Below are 22,168 nucleotides of genomic sequence, written 5' to 3'. Positions count from 1 at the left end.
TTACTACCCCTTATATCTTTATGTGTTAACACTCTTATGCAATTGCAAACACATTAAAGGCCAGAATCATAGCTTACTTTTTATCATCCTTACACCTCTACTTCCAGCAGAAAACCTAATGGGGACAGAGTAATCTCCTCTATGTTTTTATTTTCTCCGTATAAAGATGTTTAGATCCATCAAGTTATGTAAGATAGTTCTGCCTACTGTCAGCAGGTGGAACCTCTGTTATCTGTCTTCCTGTTTTGTTTTTACATTTCTTTCATTGTAAGATATAATTAGGGTGACCGGGGTGTGTGTTTTCTCTGGGTAGTCCCAATTTAGACCTGTTCTTCTCATACAATAACTGATAGTACCTTTCTTCACTCTCAAAAGTTTGTAAATTCTGTGGTCTCTCTACATACATGTACGGAAAAGTGCTAAGTTTGTATTAGTCAATTTGACTGTAACTATAAAGAATACATCTGTGTAACTACCCCTCCAGTCAAGAAATGCACCACTGCCAGCCACTGGAAGTCTATTTCCTATTCACAACTCTGTCTCTCTTCCTTAGAGTTAACCACTATGCTGATTTTTATAATAACCATTTCCTACTTTTTAAACTAATGTAAGTTAAATTATTAAAGCCAAAAATGCCCTACATGGATTTCTTTCCAATTACCATTCTTTTATTTATATTTATATTTTTATTTATTTTATATACTTTAACTGTGGGTAATTTCATATGTATGTTGCCAATAGGTGTCTTTAAAAGCATATTTGTATTTTAGTGTATGACTACAAGGTTGTAAGCAATCATCCTGAAGATAAATGTTGTATTTTCATTATTTATTTATTATACAAATTTAATGATGTAATGAACAAGACAGAGCTCTTGGCCTCAAGACTGAGAATCTAACAAGCAATTACAATACAAATTATTCAGTGTAATAATGGGAGCATGCACAAGATGTTGTAGGACATTACCCAGCCTTAGGGGTGATAGGGAAGACTTTTGACAGAAGGTGATGTCTTGTTTGAGTTTGAAAAACAAGTACGAATTATGCGGGTGAAGATGATGGGTGAAGTGAGGGCAGAGCGCAGGAATCACTTTCTAAACAAAGGAAATAGCACAGAGAAAAGAAAGTTTGGCACAGTTAGGTTACTGGAAGTTGTTCCCTGCAATTAGAACACAGAGTGTGTTCTCTGTGGTCTCCTACTGGGGGAAAAGGGTTTCTTTTGGGTCACCTTATATTGCAGAGCAGTGTTAAGAGATGCAGTTGAAGGTAGAAGCCAGATTATGAAAGGTCTTAAATATCATACTGAGTTTGAACTTGTCCTGAGGGCAATGAATCAGCTGTGAAGCATCTAATAAGCAGGAGGTGAATAACATGGCAACATGTTCATATTTGCATTTTTAAAAGTTTGTTTTTATTACAGAATTAGAGCATTTAAGTAGGCAATCCTAAAGGCAGTAAAAATGGACTGGGAACCATTGTAGTCATCCACATGTGAAATGATAATGGTTTGAGCTAAGCCAGAGGAAATGAGAAGAGAGAGAAGTGGATGGATTTAGGATACAGCTGGGGACAAAATCAACAGGGTTTTAATGATTGATTATATGTGGAATTTGAACAAGAGATAAATAAAAGATGCCCAGATTTTGCCTGGAGGTGGGGAGCAAAGACAGTGACACAGGATTGTAGAGGAAATTTCTAGTGCAATGTTGAACTGGTTGAGTTTGAATTATCTGTGGGACATCAAAAAGTAAATGACTGTCAAGCACTTGGATATATGGGTTTGGAGCACTGAAGAAAAATCTGGGGTAGAACTAGACATCAGGGAACAATAGCTTCTAGGTGGCAAGGGAAGTCATGTTTTGGACCTTAATATGATATTATAAAATTTCTAAGAGGAAAAATGTGAATAAATTGTCTTCATTGTCTAATACCATAACATTTTTAGGGAGTTAGTCTTTAGTGTTAAAGCTTCGAGGAAGTACTTACACAAAGTGTTTTCATGATTTTCTTTAGTTTTTATCAGTTTGTTTTTTGGTCAGTATTATTTAGCTCTTTGGGTTTTTTCCCCCACATTATCCAGGTTTAAGCTTTAACTGCAATATGTGTCAACTATCAAAATAAATAAAACAAAACGAAATTTTTTTTAAAGATTTATTTATTTATTTATTTGACAGAGAGAGACACAGCGAGAGAGGGAACACAAGCAGGGGGAGCGGGAGGGGGAGAAGCAGGCTTCCCGCTGAGCAGGGAGCCCAATGCGGGGCTCGATCCCAGGACCCTGGGATCATAACCTGAGCCAAAGGCAGATGCTTAACGACTGAGCCACCCAGGCGCCCCAACAAAATGAAATTATTATAGAACCTTTGGAATTAAAGCAACATACATACATTTATTAGGATTTAGCAGGTTAGGAGAAATACAGGGTTTATATGTTTAGATTTCTCCCAGTTCTAGAAATAAAATGTGTATGGAAAACACTTACAAAAAAGTATATTTTTAAATAATTTAAATAGAGAGTATTTGTTAGTAATTTTCTGCTTTCAGCTTATAGATACTTCAAATTTTATAAAATCAAATAATTCAGATTTATATTTCTTATAATAGAAATATTCTCAGATGTAAATATAGAAATGTAACTGAATTTTTTAGTGTTACACTCTTCTATCATAAGACCACTGTAACTTTCTGCTATACAATTCTCAAGTACATACATGTATATTTTAATATCTCAGATATACCAGGATGCAATATTTTGAATATTTTGTTTCTGAAGATTATGGTAGCAATTAAGCTTAGCAGTAATTTACTAATACTTGAATAATTTATTCTCTAATTTGAATTTTCAGTGACAATTCTTTTGCATTGGTATTATTTTCAGTGAGCTATAACTATCTTATTTCTTAGGCTATGTAGCAAGCATATAATTTAATTTTTGATTACTATGATAATAATTAGATACAGTACATAATATATGATATTTGTTTTCTTTCTAGGAAAATGGTTCTCCTGAAGAACATGCAATCTATGTGTGGGACCATTTCATAGCCCGGTCTGCAGCTGAGAATGTGTTTTTTGTTGCTCACAGCTATGGAGGACTTGCTTTCGTTGAACTGGTGAGTGTACATTTAACTCTGTTTTTAATTCCCAAACGCTTTACAGGCTTATCCTCCCCCACTCACTTTTAATTGATATCATTACTTAAATTACTTTAAAAAGGATGAAAACAAAATATTGTAAGTAAATAATTTTATAATGCTTAAGAAATGTGTATTTATTTTATTGTGGCAGAGCTTTTCACTGCTAACCAGAAAGCTTTTTGCCTATTCTTTATTTACACATTACTTCTTAATTTCTACAGTATAGAGCATTTTCATACATTTGATGATAATTCTGCTTCCTGTGTTATATGTACAACTATTGAAGCATGTGTTATCTGTAAAATGTTTAAAATTTCAAGAGACCTATTGAATATTGGAGACTCTTTCGTTTATCTTTAACTTTTATATCCACAAGTCAGTACTTAATACTTGATAAGAATTCATGTAATTAGTATTTAAACTATCAGAAGGTTTCCATTAATCTGCTAAGTGGAATTCATTGTTTGGCTGTAAAAATCTTCACATTTCAAAAAATCTGATTCTTGGAGTTAAGATTGTGTACATTATAGAAAAAATTATCAAGATTTTAAAATTTTGTCTATATCATATGCAGTGTTACAAGTACCACACCTTGTGCCAGTATGAATGGTTAATGGGATATAATCAATACCAAAAATGCACTAATGAAGAATTTATGCCTACATGTCCATAAACCTTATGTTACAAGGAGGTAACAGTGCTATAATAAACTGATTAATTTGATAAAAGTGCATTTGATAATTTTAAATCCAAATAGCCTAACATGAACATTAAAAGCAGGCACAACATTGTTGTCTAGCTTTTGTTTCAAAACTTTGGTGTGCGTTTCTCTTTGTTGTGGAAATTAAATATATTTCCATGGCCTTTTCAACCTCCTCATACCTTATTGCTCACCCACATGATTTAGATATAAAACTGGTGGTGACACCTGGGAATATTTTAGCTGACCTAAATTCACAAATGTTTATGTTCTCTTAAGATTGATATATAAGTTAAATCTTTTACTAAATGGATTTTACTTTTAGAAATTATTTTCAAGTACTTTTAATTCTGCTGCATTTATTTTAATATATAATAGATATTTTAAGATAGCTCTTTAACATACTAGTATGTGAATGTTGTCTTTCAGATGGTTCTTCTAGCCCCTACAGATATAGATCTTTATATACACACACACATACACACATAGCATATATAATGTACCTTACATTTTCTTTGTCAGCCATTAAATTACTTAAACCTTGAAATTTCATCAGCTTGTAGAGTAACTTAAAATATTTCTAAAGCCTGCAAGACTACCCAAATTCCAGATTACTGTTAAACATAAATTCCTCCCCCCTTTTTTTTTACTTTAAGACAGTTTATAAAAGCCTTTTGTACATCAAATTTGGAATTTAAGTGAATATTGGATAGTTTTTAAAATGAACTTAAGATGACAGAGTAACAGATGACCAGTGTGTCAGTCCTATTTTGCCTGTCCTTCTTGTCACACACTGGTGGATATTTCTCCACTTTTGTTCCACTTTAATATAAAGCACACAGATGTTTCAGAACAAGACTTGACTTCTGACCTTGAGGCTATTAGGGTCAGGGTCCTCAGGGCCTGTGAAATTATCACAAGCTGAGCTAAAGTTTTTCTCCATCACAGGAAGTAACCAGTAAGTAAGAAGTTAAAAAGGAGCTTTGTCAGAGAGACAAGATGGTCTCAGTAAGGGTCAGCTTCTGTAGTCTGCTATCTCTGCAGGAGGTGCATGCATGGGAGGAGGAATATAATATAACCACTGGCACATCACATATCTGTCAGGCAACACCAGGACTGAGAAGTCTATTTAATGTAATGTACCTTGTTTAGGTTTTAAAATATTAGTGGCGATTATCTCAACTTCATAATATTTGCTACTTTTTGTGAAGTAACTTTAATGGGGGTATGTTATTAGGGGCATACACATGGTGGCAAATGAAGAAAAAGTGGTTCCTGACCTAATAAAACAGATTCCTCTAAGCAAATAACAATAACAATAACTAAAACCACTAATGAGTTATACATAAATTTTTGACAAAGCTTGATTAATACATTTAAGGCCATTATGTTTCTACTTAATTTCAAAAAGACTTTTAAAAGATAGCATAGTTAAAGAAACAACAAAACCATTGAAATATTTTTAAGCCTTTGCTTTTTTCCGAAAGCTGAATAATATTCTTTCCTATTTTCCCTGATATTCTTGGGGGAAAAGTCATGGTGTTTAAAATGTTGACAAATATTTATTCTCTTGGGATTTTTCAAAATTAGTGTAATGTATAAAATTGTTTTTCATGGATTCAAATTTTAATATTAACTTTACAGAAAAGTGAATTGTGAACATCTTAAATTATGTTTTAGAATTTTGTCTCAATGTACATTAAATCCTTTCAGTAAACTTTGACTTTTTTTGAATTGTCATAAAATTTTACTCCTGCTTAAAGGCTGTCTGTGCACTCCCTCCCTCTCTCTTGCAATTGCTCTCTCTTGCAATTGCTCTCTCTTCCATCCCCCTTCTTTTTGGAGCCGTCCTAGTTTGTAGTATCATGTTTGAATGCATGGAGTTTGTTTTTGTACCACTCTCATATTATCATATTATAAAATGTATCTTGCCATTTAATTAAAGTAAAATTGTGAATAACTGTTAAAATTAAATGTGCTGCTAATAGATATCTGAAAATAAATTAGTTTTACATTTAGAGCACAAAATATTTGTAGGACTTTCATATTTTCCTAATTGTTGTTTTGAAAACTGAGAACATTTATGATTATGCCCTATTTTAAATTGTTAAGTTTCTCCTGAAAATTTCATTATAATTAAGAGGTTTCTTTTCAAAACCAATGCTCATTTTATGGTAGTAAATCTTGGAACTTGATCAGACCTAACTTCATAAAAACAGTATACAGTTTACTAAAATAATGAGAAAAGTGATACTAAAAATATCCTTTTCACTGCATTTATAATGACATATGGTAACAACCCAAATTTCTAATTCTCTAAACTTTCTGTGATCCTTGTAAAAATAGACGTTAAGACAGCTCTGGTAGCAATTCCAGCATTCACTCATTAAAGACAAAGGGAAGACAGGAAGAACTATCTATTTTATGCGTTGGCAATGAATTTTAAAAATGTATCTGTCCAATGTTATCTTTTCTGTGTATTGAAGTAGTTCCAATATACAAAGTTAGTTATTAAACCTTCATTTACAAAGTCTTAAATTTCTGTTTTTAGAAATTCTGTGTTATATATGATAGAATTAGTAGTCATAACTAAAACGCATTTACCAAATTCATTCAGAAAGACATCTACAAATAATGAAGCTTACTTTTGCCTTATATTGTTAAAATTCAAACTCATTTTTGAAAATTAACTGTCATTAAAAACAATACAGTTTTAAGCTTTTCATCATCTCTTTCACTAGCCACTTTGATGAAGTGATTCCATTGCTTACATTGTTGGTCATTTCAAAGTGCTTTGCTCTTGTCTTTCTAGCTGATAGTTTGACAAAATCAAGCAACCTTAAAATTTTCTTTTATTTGGAAATAAGTTAGCTTTACTTGTCTCAATGCTCAGTTTCCAGTCTCAGCTCACCTTACCGTCCATGTTTGCAGTGCTCAATAAATCAATTTGCATTCAGATTTCTTTCTTTAGCCAAAGTGAGAGTGTTGATACATTTTTTTTATGAAACACATTAAACAATTTTAGCAGATATATTTCATTAGTTTATTGAATCACCTTAGCCGATATAAAATTATTATTATTTTTCTTATGGCTTTTATTTCCTTTTCCATATTATTAGTGATATGTTCACAACCACCACTAAAAACATCACTTAAAATGTGTGAAAACTGCTCCTTTTGAAAGTGTATCTCTACCCACTTTTGATTTTGGTTTTTCCATGCTTGTCAGCACTTGATTGGCACCTCACTTGCATGTGAATTAAGGAATGAAGGGAACGCTCTTTCCCTGCCATTGTTCCATGCTGGGCTCCTGAGCCTCCAGGCAGCCTAAGCTGACCTTCAGCAGCTGATAGAGGACTAGTTTTTGGACATAACTGTGGGAGGACACTTAAGCTCAGTCTACTCTGGGTCAGTCTTTTAAAAAAATCGCCTGAAGCATGATTTGGATTTACTCTGAAGAGAAAATGGAATGGGACTAAAAGTATTCAGTTTTACCTTGAGTGACATCAGCTAACTGTGACCTTAAAGAAGCATCAGTTACATTTTGTCTACAAAGAACAAATAAATTAGATATTGGTAGTATATCTGTATACTAGTATATAGATATTGGTAGTAATGTGATCAGTGGGAAAAACTAAAAATTGTGTGGGCTACTGGGAATCAAGTATTGAGGAAAGGTAGAAGTAAGGGATAAAACAAAGAAAAATTGAGCCATAATAGTATCAAGGTAATTCAGGCCAAAAATACTTCTTACAAACCTACTTTAAAATATTGGTAATACAGCAAAAATAAGTTGCCATTTGTAATATAACTTGAATTTCTGATTTGGTTGCCTACATGATACAAACAGCATGTTAATGTATGGGATGATTACAACTTGTGTGGAATGCTCTCTTAATTGTTGAGTTATTTTATAGGAAGATCGTTTAGTTTAGTTTCTATAACTATTTTCTATGCTCCTTAAAGAGAAGAATTGGAGGTTATATTATTTTTATCTCCTCTATTCACTTTTATTTCATGTCTTGAATGTAGTGTAGATACTATCTTTTGATTGATTGATGGTAACACTAATTTTAGGAGTTAGTTGCAAGAATCCAAGTGAGATCCAGTGAAGGGCTTTACCCACATAGAAGTAGTGAGAGTAAGCAAGCATTCGAGATGTTAAGGAGGAGATTCTCTATGGCTTAGTGACATTGGATCCAGAAAGCTGAATGAAAAGAAAAAGGGTATAGTTTATCCTTCCCCCATGCACACCATATCAAAGAGGATATAAAAGGAATCCAAGCACAACAGATAAATAATAATAAACAATGATTATGCCAATACGTAAGTATTTGGGAGAAATGTTTGCACATACTGTGTAGTTGATAATTGTGATTAATAATAAATGAATAAATGAGAAATGAAGTCAGGGTTTTAAAAAGAAAAGGAGAGAATTATATATACAGATGTGATTTGTTAATAAACTTCACAGGAGTTTGACTTTTTTAACTTTTACTCACATAATTTTTAATAAGTATTAGGAGGACCACTGTTTGAAGGAATGACTCCACTTGTTCATTTTTATGTTAACTCCGCTCCTTTTGTCCTGTATCTAACCAGCCAACACATTTTGTCAGTTATTTTTCTCTGAAATATTGATCATGTCTTTTCTTCTCTCTGCCCACTGTTAATTTCATCATTTTACAACTATATCATTGTACTCTTCTACCATTTCCTACTGGCTGTCTTTACTCTTTATTTCACACTATATAGCACACCATAGATAATATTATTTAAACACCCCTTTCACCATGCTATTCCTGAATCACATTGGCTCCAATTGTCTACTATATTATGCTTCCTCTCTATAACTGTAAGATCCTCTGTATAATCTGATAATTTATTTCCAATTGTATTTTTTCCCAGTAGAATTCAATTCTAGTCTAATTTCCTTACTGCCATTGCCCCATCTCATTACACCTCCACCCCTGGCCTCCAAGCCCAGTGTAGTAGAAGAACACAAACCTCAGAAGATGATCTGGGTTTGAATCCTAGTTCTGATACCTAAAAATTATGATAACTTGGGTCAGATCCCTTTTGTGTGTCGTCCTCCTCTAAAAGTACCCACATCACAGCAAAGTTTGAGGATTAAATTAGATAATTCCTGGTTTTGAGGAATTAAATCAGTGGTAGTTAAATATGAGTCCAAATGCCCACAGGAGGTGCTCATTTTCATTTTTGCCAATGCCATTTCCCCCTCCCAAGTGAAATAATTTCCCTCCTTACTAGATTTTTCACAAAGTATTCTCACTTAACTCCCCATTTTTCTGTAGTATTTATATGTTTCACAAATGAAAGCTTTAGTTTTGTTTTACAAATTAGTTTTGTTTTTATCTTTTTATCTCTGAGTCTTATCTTGCCCCAGTTACCTGGAACAATGTTCTTGTTCCACCACCCCTCCCCAAGGTTGGAAACAATATATATTGCAATAACATGAGTAGGCTTAAATATTTGCAAAGTTAATTGATCTGTATAGAGAGTTTGAGCACTAGCAATAACTCTTTTACTAAGTAAACTTAATCTTTCTTTGTACCCTCCATTGGAATATTGACTAATATGGGAATTCTGCCTAATCAATTCTTTCACATCAGACAGTATTACCTACCCTTTTTGTCCTGGTGTTAGTCTCTTATAGTCTTTTTTCTACTTGTGTCCTCAGCCCCTCAGCTGACTGAAAAGATTGCTTCTCTCTGACTCACTCTTCAAAGTATAGTCTTCTCAGTCAAAAAAGAAAATTATTAAACTAAGTTATAACTATATCCTCATAATGTTGTATAGCACTGTATGTAGTAAGTCTAGGAAGCTTTCCATTTCATCCCCAATTGAGTTTAATATTACCTTTTCTTTAATAATTAGCTTACCTATGCTTATTTCCTTTTTTTCACTTTAAAAAAATTTTGTGGTTAATTAACATTTATTGAGATATAAATAAGATTTATTAAGCTTTCTTGAGATATAATTCGCATGCCATAAAATTAATCTTTTAAAGTGCCCAATTCAGAGGCTTTTAGTATGCCCACAGAGTTGTACAACCATCACCACTAATTTTAGAACATTTTCATCTTCACAAAAGAAACTCAATACCCATTAGCCATCACTCCCCATGTTTACAGTCCTACCAGCAATGTATGAGAGTTCCGATTTCTCTACAACCTCACCAACACTTGTTTTTGTTTGTCTTTTTTATTTCTGCTATTCTAGTGGGGGTGAACTGGTATCTCATTATGGTTTTTATTTGCATTTCTCTAATGACTAATGATTTTGAACACGTTTTCATGTGCTTATTGGCCATTTATGTATTTTCTTTGGGAAAATGTCTTTTAAAATTTTTGTCCATTTTTTTGTGTTGTCATTGTATTGTTGAGTCCTAAGAGTTCTCTCTGTATTCTGATACAAGTCCCTTATCAGATACATGATTTGCAAATATTTTCTCCTATTCTGTGGGATAGCTTTTCACTTTCGTGATATCCTTTGAAAGGACAGAAGTTTTTTTATTTTGATGAAGTTGAATTCATCTAGTTTTTGTTTTTGTCACTTGAGTTGATTTTTGTACATTGTGTGAAGTGTGGTTCAACATAATTCTATTAAATGCAGATATTCAGTTGTTTCAGCACCATTTGCTGAAAAGACTATTCTTTCCCCTTTGATTTGTCTTCTCATCTTTGACTGTAAATATGTAAGGATTTGCTTCTGGATTCTCAATTCTATTTCACTGATATATGTGTCTCTCCTTATACCAGTACCACACTGTCTTGATTATTGTAGCTTTGTAGTAAGTTTTGAAGTTGGGAAGTGTGGATTCTCCAACTTTGTTCTTCTTTTTGAAGATTGTTTTGGCTATCCTAGGTCTCTTGCATTTCCATATGAATTTTAGGATCAATTTGGGGAGTACGGCTATATTAATAATGTCTTCCATTCCATGAACATAGGCTTTCTTTCCATTTATTTAGATCTTTTTTCAAAAATGTTTTATTATTTTCAGTGTACAAGTCTTACACTTCTTTTGTTAAATTTATTCCTCAGTATTTTATTCTTTTCATGCTATTGTAAGTGAAATTATTTCTTAATTTCACTTTCAGATGGTTCACTGTTAGTGTAAAAATACAATTTTTATGTGTTGGTCTTATATTCTATAACCTTGCTGCACTCATTTATTAGTTCTGGTGTGTGAGTGTGTGTGAATTTCTTAGAATTTTCTATGTTCAAGACCACTGAATAAAATTACTGAATAAAAATAATTTTACTTCTTTTCTGATCAAGATGCTTTGCTTTTCTTCTCTTTCCTTTTTTTTCCCCCCTAATTGATCTGTCCAGTACAATGATGAATAGAAATAGCTACAGTAAACATCCTTTTGTTCCTGGTCTTAAGGGGAAAGCATTCATTATTTCACCATTAAGTATGATGTTACTTGTGATTGTTTCCATTCTTGGTAGGTCATTTCCACTAAGGACCTTGTGTGCTTCTTAATGCTTATATCCCTCATTCACACCAAGATCAGGTTGCTCAAAAGTCTAACATGGAGAAAAATTTCACTAATCTTTAATAAGAATCTTTTCATAGAAAAAGGATCCATATTACTCCATTAGAATTACCTTTTGAAGAGGCTTTTTCAGTATCCACATAAATGGGCTTCATCCAGCGCTTATTGCCCTACGACTGTGCAGCTGCAAGATTGGGCACTCTATCTGTTAATTCAACAGACTGCCTGGAAACAACTGGTAAATTAGCACAATACCATGTTAAGAAGAACCCCGAGAAATTGATATATTAATTTGTTAGATACAAATCTTTCTACAAGAAATACTTCCTTTTCATTGGTTTTACAAAGTATCTTAATGAGAGATTTTGCATTTTACTGCAGGTATGAGAGCATGATTGACTATTATAGACCTTTTATAAGGGGGATTGTAGAAAAACACATTTCAGTTAATAAAGAGGCTGTTTTTACTATACTTACAACATTATGATAATCACTTAATGTAAGCTCTTCCCCAAATAAGATTCCCAACCACAGTGACAGCTCTGGTTTGACACGACAAATTGAAAAGAGCTCTTAGAGGACAAAAATTTTGCAATCAAAACCATTTAACTTCTGTCTTAGATTTCAATCCTTATTAAATAATTTACTCAAATTAACTCAGGGAAGCCAGGTACACTCAGACTCAAAGCATACTAGATCCATGTTGGGATACAACTTGAGAGAACAAAGATAGAAGCCAGATCTGGGGAAAGGTCTCATTAGTAGAGTTTAGAATGGGTTCAAGAAGAGCTAATTTAGCTGGAGAGATTGGCTTTGGAGGGAGTAGCAGGTGAACCATCACTAGGTAAGCATCAATAGAGCATGGTGAACTCAGGTTTAAATTAAGAGGTATTATCTGGTTGCAGGGAACAGAAAATCAAGGCATTGGGTGATGAATGAGTAAATAGAATGTAGTCACTGGTTCTAAGAATACCTCTTCTCTCCAACCATACCCTACGTCACAGCATTATAGGGAAGGAAAAGGGGAAAAAAAGAACAGGATCCAGCACTGGGAAAAGGATAAACAAAGAAGGTTTAAGGCTTCAAACACTGGCTAGGGGTTTAGAAATGGAATCCTTTCCTGAGAAAGAAAGAGGTTATAGCAGCAGGCAAAAACATCAAAAGAATTATGAAATGATGAATCAAGACAGAAGTCCAATTTATGTGGCTTAGATCAGAATGGGATACAGTAGAGTACTGCATTCTAAGGTTATTTAGATACCCAGGGCTTATCTTTGGTGTACTGGTTGCCAGGTTTCTATGGCAATAAAGGAGATGAGGTCGGAAGAGCTATCATTTTTCCTGTTCTCATGGCTCTGAAATGATCACACTATGGGTGTAAAATCTTTTGTGCCCAGAGAAACAAAGTGATATTCTTCTAAGCTGCTGTGTTCTTAACTTTTAGAGTTGGTGACTTTTTTTTTTTAATTATGTTATGTTAATCACCATACATTACATCATTAGTTTTTGATGTAGTGTTCCGTGATTCATTGTTTGTGTATAACACCCAGTGCTCCATTCAGTACGTGCCCTCTTTAATACCCATCACCAGGCTAACCCATCCCCCCATCCCCCTCCCCTCTAGAACCCTCAGTTTGTTTCTCAGAGTCCATAGTCTCTCATGGTTCGTCTCCCCCTCCCACAGAGTTGGAGACTTTTAACCCCTATACGTATGTCAGTTCTCTCTCTCCTCTTATTTTTTGTTATTGGTTTTCAACACCTTTTCAGTGAATAAATTTAGATCACAGTAAAGCCACCTGGATCTCATAAGTTTGACTTTATTGAAATTATTTCTTGGGTTTGAATATTTCGCCCTCCAAACAATAAATGGTTTAGAAAACTATTAAAGATATTAATTTATTTTTTCATTTGAACATCCCACTCTGGGGGAAATACTAGGAAAACAGATTAAAGCACATGATCCCGCCACAAGAAGGTTATAGTCTAAATAGGAAGCCCATTTAAACAGAGTAATATATAGTAAGATACTTGTGAAGTGAGATTGTAGCCAAGACATTAATTTCCCCAAAATGAAGACCCATAACATAAATTTGTCTTGGTTAAGTATTAGGGAGGATTGTTTCTGTTAATAGATTGATATGATCTTTTTATCAGAAAATAAAAACTCTGTAATGCATTTGTACCCTTGTCTCCTATAAACCCAGAGCTTTGGTTAGTTTTTTATTTCATTAATTATCCTCATCCTTGATCTTTTATTGAGTGTCTTAATTCATAAATATATTTTGCTTTAAGTCATCTCAAAGTCCTTTTCTTAACTGGCAAAGAATAAATAACAAATTCATTATTTTCTCTGGTTCCTATTCTGCTAGCCTGGCTGGGCCTATAATAAGTATATACTCAATAAATAGTTTTTGATCCTGTATTTATATAGAGATAAGTTATAAAAAATAGATCTCAGATGGTGCTTCGTTGAGTCAGATGAAGAAAGTAAGGTCTGGGCATTCATTTTGAGCCACAAGATAGCACAAAACAGGGTGGACAAGAGAACAAAGTTGATTATTTAAGATGTAAAACAGGGACATTTAGAATCAGTATGCTTGAGTGTGTAGGAGGTATAGTCTGTGTCTTCAAAATTTTGTACACTTGGAAATTGGTCAGTGAATGAAGAAAAACAACTGAGAAGATATTGAAATCTCTACTCAAGGGAAGTAGCCAAACCTAACCCTAACTCCAAAACTAGTTATGTTTTCTCTGATTAAATTGAACAAATTAAATCTCATATCGTCTAGGAAAAAAAAATTGCCTGTTTAAATATATATTAGTGTATTCAGATTTCTTCTTAGTTTTCCATACCTTATTTGAATTTTTCTCATAAAGAAGTTTATTAAAAAGCATAAGAATACAATAAAAATTGCTATTTAATATTTCGGTGACAATTTTATAATTGAGTCAAATGATTAAAAAGTGTTCTAATTTCTAATATACCTAGTTTATGCCTAATATCCATAAATCTTGACATCTAACTTCTAACATCTTATCTCCAAATTTCTTTGCTACATTAATCAGACATCTGGATTAAAAGGAAAACTTGGCATTTATCTTTCTAAAGGAGAGACACTGGCCAGAAAGATAAAGCACCTCAACTTTCTCCTACAGTAGAAATTCCCTATCTTGACTTCTTTCCAGTTATAAGATATCAAGGGCCACTGTATAATTATAAATGTTGATTTTCTAAAAAATTCTATTAGCCTGTCTGCTAACAACAAAGAAACCTTGACTTACTCAATAAAGTGGTGCCCTGTGAACAATTGTCATAAAATATGAGATCACTAGCCCCTATGCATTGCCTTTGTTGTATTACTGCCTAGTTTACCTAAGAAAAAATTCCTATTTCTAATGTCATTAATAGTGTAATAATAGTTCTTACCATTGTTACAGGCTGAGCCTTAAATTTTCAGTTTTGCAATTTTAGGATATCTATCTAAATATTAGACATATTTATGTTTATATTATGTCCAAATATTAAATGTGTAGTAATATATTAGCTTTCTTTAGCATATAATAAACCTTCACATCTGGTGACGCTTGCATTTACTCCAACATCATACAATAGATTTTCAAGTAAAACGGATACCTTCAAATCTGACTGCTGTATTAGAGCCCTTTCTCACTCTACTAGAGCCCTGTCGTTGCTAGTATAGTAGAATCCATGTAATCTGTCAGCCAGCCATGGGGACCCAAGACATGGTTGGGTCAAGAACAGTTCTAAGCAATTCATAGTGGTGTCTTTGAAAATGGACATTTTAAATAGAACTAGCATTTATGAATGTTTTATACATCAGAAGGCAGCAACAGCATCTTCCGGTTCATCATTAGCTTCATTAATACTTTAATGATACTTAGTGTGCACCAGGCACTGTCCTTACCATATACTTTATGTAACTATATTTTATCTCATTTAATCCTCATAAATCTTTGTGAGCTTCATACTGTTATCCCCATTTTACAGATGAGAACATTTAAATATATCTTTTCTTCCTTTGAAGGCAGACCTCTCATTTTGTTACCTTGGGTTTTGGTGTGTTTCTTCTCTCATCAAGTACCTATGCCAAATAAATGGTGTAATATACTGACTAGGTTGACTCTTATTCCTAAGACAACCTCCTGGTTTTTCATATATGTCAGGATTCAGGTCTACATTTCTCTGTTGAAGTACATGATGATTTAGTTTTTATTCTGTACCCTATTTACTGTTTATTCTTTCTGGGCCTTCCATGCAGACTTTCAATTTTAATCAATTCTTAATTACCCAAACTAATAAAGTGGAAAGAAGGTGTGGAAATTTTAAAATAACAGGCAATCCCCAAATCATTTATATTTAAATTTTGAATATGTTTTTGATGTGGTGCTCTGGAAATTCAGTTTAAGCTGAAAAATTGAAAACATTTTATGAAGATCTGGAAAGCAGATGAATTTCCTTGGCCAAGCCCCTGGTTGGCTCTTCTTCTTTTTTTTTTTTTTTAATATTTTATTTATTTATTTGACAGTGAGAGACACACAGCGAGAGAGGGAACACAAGCAGGGGGAGTGGGAGAGGGAGAAGCAGGCTTCCTGCAGAGCAGGGAGCCCGATGTGAGCCTCGATCCCAGGACCCTGGGATCATGACCTGAGCTGAAGACAGACGCTTAATGACTGAGCCACCCAGGCGGCCCTGGTTGGCTCTTCTTTGCAGCTCATTCCATGCTGGAAATAGACAGCTGTCTTCTAATACCAACTAAATAGACTTGACTTTTCAAGTTTCACTGGAACAATCTCTGCTATCAGTGTTTGCTCCTTTGCCTTATCCATATCTGTAAGCTACACCTGGAAGTAATAGCTTTTATAACATAGCAGCTACTAAGTACCAGACATTGTTTTAAGTGCTTTGTATATATTAACGCATGCAATCCTTAAAACAACCCCATGATGTAGGTATTAATATTATTCTCAGTTACATATGAGGACACTGAGGCACCAAAATGTTAAGTACTAAGATCACACAACCAGTAAGTGATGGAGCCAGAACTTAAACTTAAGTTTTCTGGCTCCAAAGCCCATGCTTATAACTATTATGCATACTGCCCCTCAGAAGAGAGCACTAGTTTAGGATGCTACTGAATGTGGTCATTAAACATTGTTTTAGCAAGGCATTTTACAACTTACATTTAACTCTTTTAGGTAGGCATATTAACCCTGTTATACAGATGAGGAAAGGTTGAGGAACTTGTCCAAGGTTGCATAAGAGCCAAAATTGAAATCCAATTTGAAATCCAATTTGAAATCAAAATCCAATGTGAGAATTAATGAATTTACCCAAGAAGCAGTCTCCCCTCTGATGAGTTTTTGAAAAAACTGCATGAGATAAATTTATGTTAAAATTGGGTATTTTGGGGGGCGCCTGGGTGGCTCAGTCGTTGAGCGTCTGCCTTCGGCTCAGGTCATGATCCCAGGGTCCTGGGATCGAGCCCTGCATCGGGCTCCCTGCTCCGCGGGAGGCCTGCTTCTCCCTCTCCCATTCCCCCTGCTTGTATTCCCTCTCTCGCTGTGTCTCTCTCTGTCAAATAAATAAATAAAATCTTAAAAAAAAAAATTGGGTATTTTTTAGGGGTGCCTGGGTGGCACATTCAGTTAAGTGTCGGACTCTGAGGTCGTGATCTCAGGATCATGAGATTGAGCCCTGTGTCCGGCTCTATGTTCAGCACGGAATCTGCTTAAGTTTCTCTCTCCCTCGCCCTCTGCCCCTCCCCACCTGCACTAGCTCATGCGTGCGCTCTCTTTCTGTCTCTAAAATAAATAAGTCAATCTTTAAAATAGGATATTTTTAATTAATGAGGGAACTTTCCATTCAAAAAAATTCTACATTTATAATTGTAAAGTACAAAATTCTTTAGCAAACTGAATATCCTACCTAACATACTTTTTAAACTAAGAATATGCTTTTAAAAGCAAAACATCACATATTGTGCAGATTTAGATCAGGAAGGATAGAATTTCATTATTCGTTGCCTATCACAATGTCAACTCTATCAAATATTAGTTGGTAGTATTCCAAAATTGTTTTTCTTTTTTTACCTACGTGTTAGAGAAAATATACAATTTAAATATTGTAACAAAAAGTAAAATCATAGTTGCTTCATCCTTTGAATTTTACTTACTGTAAATTGGAGTTTACATTTCACTATGAATACCAGACTACTCAACATTCTTATATTCATAATTAAAATTGGAAAAAGGGAACATTTAAGTCCCTATAACTAACCTGCTACTTCATTCCTTTCTGATTTATTATAAGCACTTCATCTGATATCTAATACTTGAAAAGCTATAAAAGGGTATTATAGTGCTTTGATTTTATATCTCCATCCTTGCTCCATGTAAATAGTAAAGTTTTTATAAAGCTTTAAGTCTAAGTAAAGAGGATCAAACAAATGAATGACGTATTTACTTATGCCTTAGGAAAAAAAATCTTATTAGACTAAATGGAAACTTAAAATCTTACCAATGCAGAAAGCACTAGAAATGTGAAAACTAACAAGTAAGCTTTGTTTATCCTGCATAGTCTCATATTTCTCTTCATTGGCTAAATAAACGAGTGTTTTAAGATATCTGTGTCCTTTCAACAGCTAAATAAACAGCTCTACCTAGGGAACTTTATATTAGATGTCAGATTTTCATATTTTATATAGAGTTTTGCTAAGGAAAGTTTATGTATCAGTAACTAAAGGAAAAATCATATATTTTATTTTTAATATTGGAAGTATTTGCTACACACCTTTTACAGAATGCATCTGCAGCTGTTTTCAAATTTAAATTTCCAAAGTAAATGTAGTAACAGATATTTACAGATATTTTTTCTTCATTTTGTAGTATCTTTATTATTGTTTCTGACATTATAATTCTTATTTAAAATATGATTTTGACTTCTTTTAGGTTATGAAGGGCTTTTTTTAAAATGTGAAATTCCTAAGGAGAAACAGTAGGTTTAAAAACAAATGAAAATATTTAGGAAATAATTTTGCATTCAAGTACTTCCTTGAACACCTGATAATCGAGCATTTTTGATGTAGCCTTATACAGCATCTGACTTGCCTTCAACACCGTTTAACAGGGATAGAGCTTTGTGTACTAAGTAGCTCTTGAGCTTATTATGCATTCTAATCAGATTTTAGAGTGGTTTTGGGAGATACAGATTTTAACTTTAAAAGAAAAACTGCTCCTATATCAATAGGTTAACCCTTATAGAGAATAATCTTTGTGACTGAGAATGATGACTATAATTTTATATCTTGAATTATTTTTCCTACAACATTTTCATTTATTCCTTGTTCAAGAACTACCTAAGACAGTGTCTGCTTTTTTTTTTAAGGTTTTCATTTCCTGTTCATGAATACAAACATACTAAAAATTTAACCTTCTGAAACATCAGCAAAATTCAGCTATGCCAAGAAATTTTAAGAAATCAGAATTTTATTTGCACACTCTCAAAAGTAATGCTGAGTGTTTCTCCCATGATGTTTTCTTCCTCTTTGCTGCACTCTAGATCCCAGAAAGAGTTTTTAACCAGCTATTAAAAATAACCCATTTTGAGAATTCACGGGAAGTGTGAGGTATTCATCAGTATATATTTACTGTCTGAAGCTGATATAGCTGTAAGGTTTTTTAGATCCAATTGATCTATTGCGCATGTTCCCTCCCTAGGTTGCAGGACGTGCCTCTATTTGCATAAGGCCCTGGGCAAGGTTCTTTCTTGCATTGATTGGCCTGTCCAAGGCAGCCTGATGTGTTCTTGCATTGATCACTTTGTCTTTTCTTAGAAGACAGTGTTACACTGAGTTCATCTCAAACATTCTAGGGAGAAGGTAAAACTTTACTGCAGATGTCTCAATTTTATTCAGATGTTCCTTTGAGTATAGGCCCTTTTTGCAAGGATAAGTATCTCTTTTTTTTCTTAACTAATTTGGATGTTTCTGCAGTTCGAGTGCACTGTAGACTAGATTATATTTGAAAGCTACGTTAAAGAAAATTGCCAGAGTATATGCCATTTATCTTGTGCTATTTTTGTTTTTAAAACAGTGCATCTTGCTTCCAGCTTAAAACCATTTTCTTTAAAGATGATCTCTTAAACCTAGGCATAAACTAAAATTTACTGGTGTTGTGATAGGTTACCACTTATCTTTACTAGTTTTATAGATTCCTTAGTTTCAGTGAGACATGCATTGCTTTGTGTGTTTAAGAAAATAAGGAGTTTTATTAGTTTCACGGTGAAACAGTGGTCCAGAATGACTTGCCTGTTACTATTCATCATTATTAGTAAGTAATGTTAATGTGAATGGTATGTCAAATATGGAAATTAGTAAGCAGCTACATATCAATATTAACTATGTAAACTTTATTTCATTCTATCATAACTTTTGTGGTAGTGTGTTATTTGGTGATAATGGAAACCTGAGTTTAAGAATTAAGTCTTCCACCAAATCTATGAGAAATTGAGCAATGAATGTTTTGCAGTTTAGCCCTCTTTATTGGCTAGTCCTTAAATCAACATTTATATTGTCTGCCAAAGAACATATTTGCCTACACAGCTAATCATCAAGAAAATGCCCATTACCCCCAACCTTTATACTACATCTTTAGTGAGGAACTGATGAGACGAATGTAGGCTTCTGTCAAGATGCAGGGCAATATCCTCCTCCCGACCAGCTTGCTGTTTGATCAAAGCCTCTGTGAATTTATGAGAAGGTATACTTTTGGCAAAGATTTAGAAATGTGTCATGGCTGAATTTGATTATTGTGCTGTTGGTAATTAAACTCTGCTACGACAATTCCTTAATGGTTTCAGAAAGCATACTTAGTAACACTTACTACAAATCAGGACATTTTCATATACGCTGTTTTATCTTCATTAAACAGGTCACCATTTCTGAATATTGTTAAAGAATAGAAAATAAATGTCACAGAAAAACATTGCGTCAATTCTGTCACTCAGTGGTGTCACTGTGGCATCCCTCAGTATATCACAAGACACAGAAACCTTCTTCTACTTTAATAATTCTGTTTTGTAAAATTTGATAGGAAAATATTAGAGATCACATTTCTTTTATTTGCGTCAGAAATGCTGGAATTCATGCTTTAAAATTAAACCTGGAATGAAGTCAAAGCTTATTATACAAGGGCAATAAACATGTCAGGTTTTTAGATAATGTCATTTGCTGTTTTAAAGGTGTCTGTAAAAGCTATAGCATTAATGAGATATATACATGAGTTAGATGAAATTTTTTCATTTTCATAAGTGAAAATGTCAGTAAACAATTATTATTAATTTAAATAACATGTATTAGAAAACAGGGCCTCATATTGGAAAAAACAGTTTTGGGGGTGATTGAAGCTTAAATTAAATTAGAATTTTTTAAGTTGTTAATCATTTGTATATATGTTCATATAAATAAGAAAAAAGTATTCATAGAGTAGTGATGTAATTTTTTCTTAAGTTTAAATAGAAGTTTGGTAGTTTGGGAAAATGTGAAAATACCAATGGAAAAGTCATATGAAAGTATTGAAATGAAAAGCCTCTTTAGATACTTAAAAACAGCTCTTCAAAAGTGAATCCAATCTGTGAAAACATGGATATTACCTTGCAACTTTTGTTCAGTGCGTCTCAACTTTGTGCAAGTATAGCTTTCTGAAATGGAATTGTATAGTGTTTGCACATTTTTTTCCAGCTAAAATGAAACGTACATCATCTTGCATAATTTACTTGTCTCTGGTGGTTAAATTTGCGTATCTGAATGAGTAAGTATGTATCTTAAGCTCCTGCTAGATGTAAAATAATCTCATGAGTGGAGGAGAGCTCTTTTACCTCAGAAGTCAGAGGAGTCTATATTTCACAGCAACCCATGATCAAACAAGCTAATTCAGATGCTGGAAAGTGCTTTTGCTTAGCTGTGTGGAAGAACCACTGACTGCATACAACCAAGAAGTGTATGGTGCTAGAGGAGATGCATTGAAAACCCCTTATAGGACTGAATGACAACTCCAAATACAAGTGACCATGTGCAACTATAAATAACTATAAATACACACTTCAGCTGGCCAGATTTTCTGCTATATAATTCAATCACAATTGTTGTATTTCTCCTCCAGATTTATACCACATAATCAGCTGCTTGGATGGACCCACATTAGAGAAATATAATTCAGTATTTGGTGGGGGGAAAAAAGAACTTGGCCCCTGTGCAATTCTATTAAGATGTTGTATCATGCCCACTCTTTTTATTAGTGCTCAGGTACTACTCAGGACCTCAGACTTAGAAGAGTCCTCCAGACTTTCCCACGCAGGGATATTAAGGCTGAGTATGAAATATGTTATCTGTGCTCAGTCTCTTTGTAAGACATATCTGAGGAAACTTGGCTGGGAGGGGGATAGGGTGGGCTTTGTTGTCAGGTGCTGGGAAACATAAAGATGGTGAAATAGCTGGTAAAAAGTTGTCCACTGAAATCCATTACTTTTTCCCATATCAAACGGAGAAGCAAGAAATTGCTAAAAAGCTTTCAAGCTTAATGGGTTTTCAAATACAGGAATAATTATTTTTAAATCATAGAAGGAAGGATACACTGATTTCAGCCCTCTTCTCATTATTTCCCTTTGACAAAGCATCATATATTTATTGATCATTTCTAGAAGTTACCATATTTCCAGTGTAGCATATTGTAAGTCTGAGCATTTCTAATAACACCATGGTGACTTCGTAGTAAAAATTATTAATCATTAAC

At 33.7% G+C, this 22,168-nt stretch overlaps 1 protein-coding gene across 10 annotated transcripts in view; it reads left to right on the top strand.

The window, feature by feature from the left end:
* Positions 1-22,168, top strand: part of FAM172A (family with sequence similarity 172 member A) — a 411,264-nt gene that overhangs the window by 215,743 nt on the left and 173,353 nt on the right. For all 10 annotated transcript variants that reach the window (XM_035014862.1, XM_035014855.1, XM_035014863.1 and 7 more), the window contains one exon: positions 2,993-3,112. In XM_035014862.1, the coding sequence (XP_034870753.1) occupies positions 2,993-3,112 (120 nt within the window). The remainder of the gene's footprint in view (positions 1-2,992; positions 3,113-22,168) is intronic.

This window comes from Mirounga leonina, unplaced genomic scaffold, assembly GCF_011800145.1.
Source record: "Mirounga leonina isolate KUSES-001 unplaced genomic scaffold, KU_Mleo_1.0 Mir_168, whole genome shotgun sequence".
NCBI lineage: Eukaryota > Metazoa > Chordata > Mammalia > Carnivora > Phocidae > Mirounga > Mirounga leonina.
Note: the sequence above shows the minus strand (reverse complement) of the source record. Positions and strands in the feature narration are given on the sequence as shown.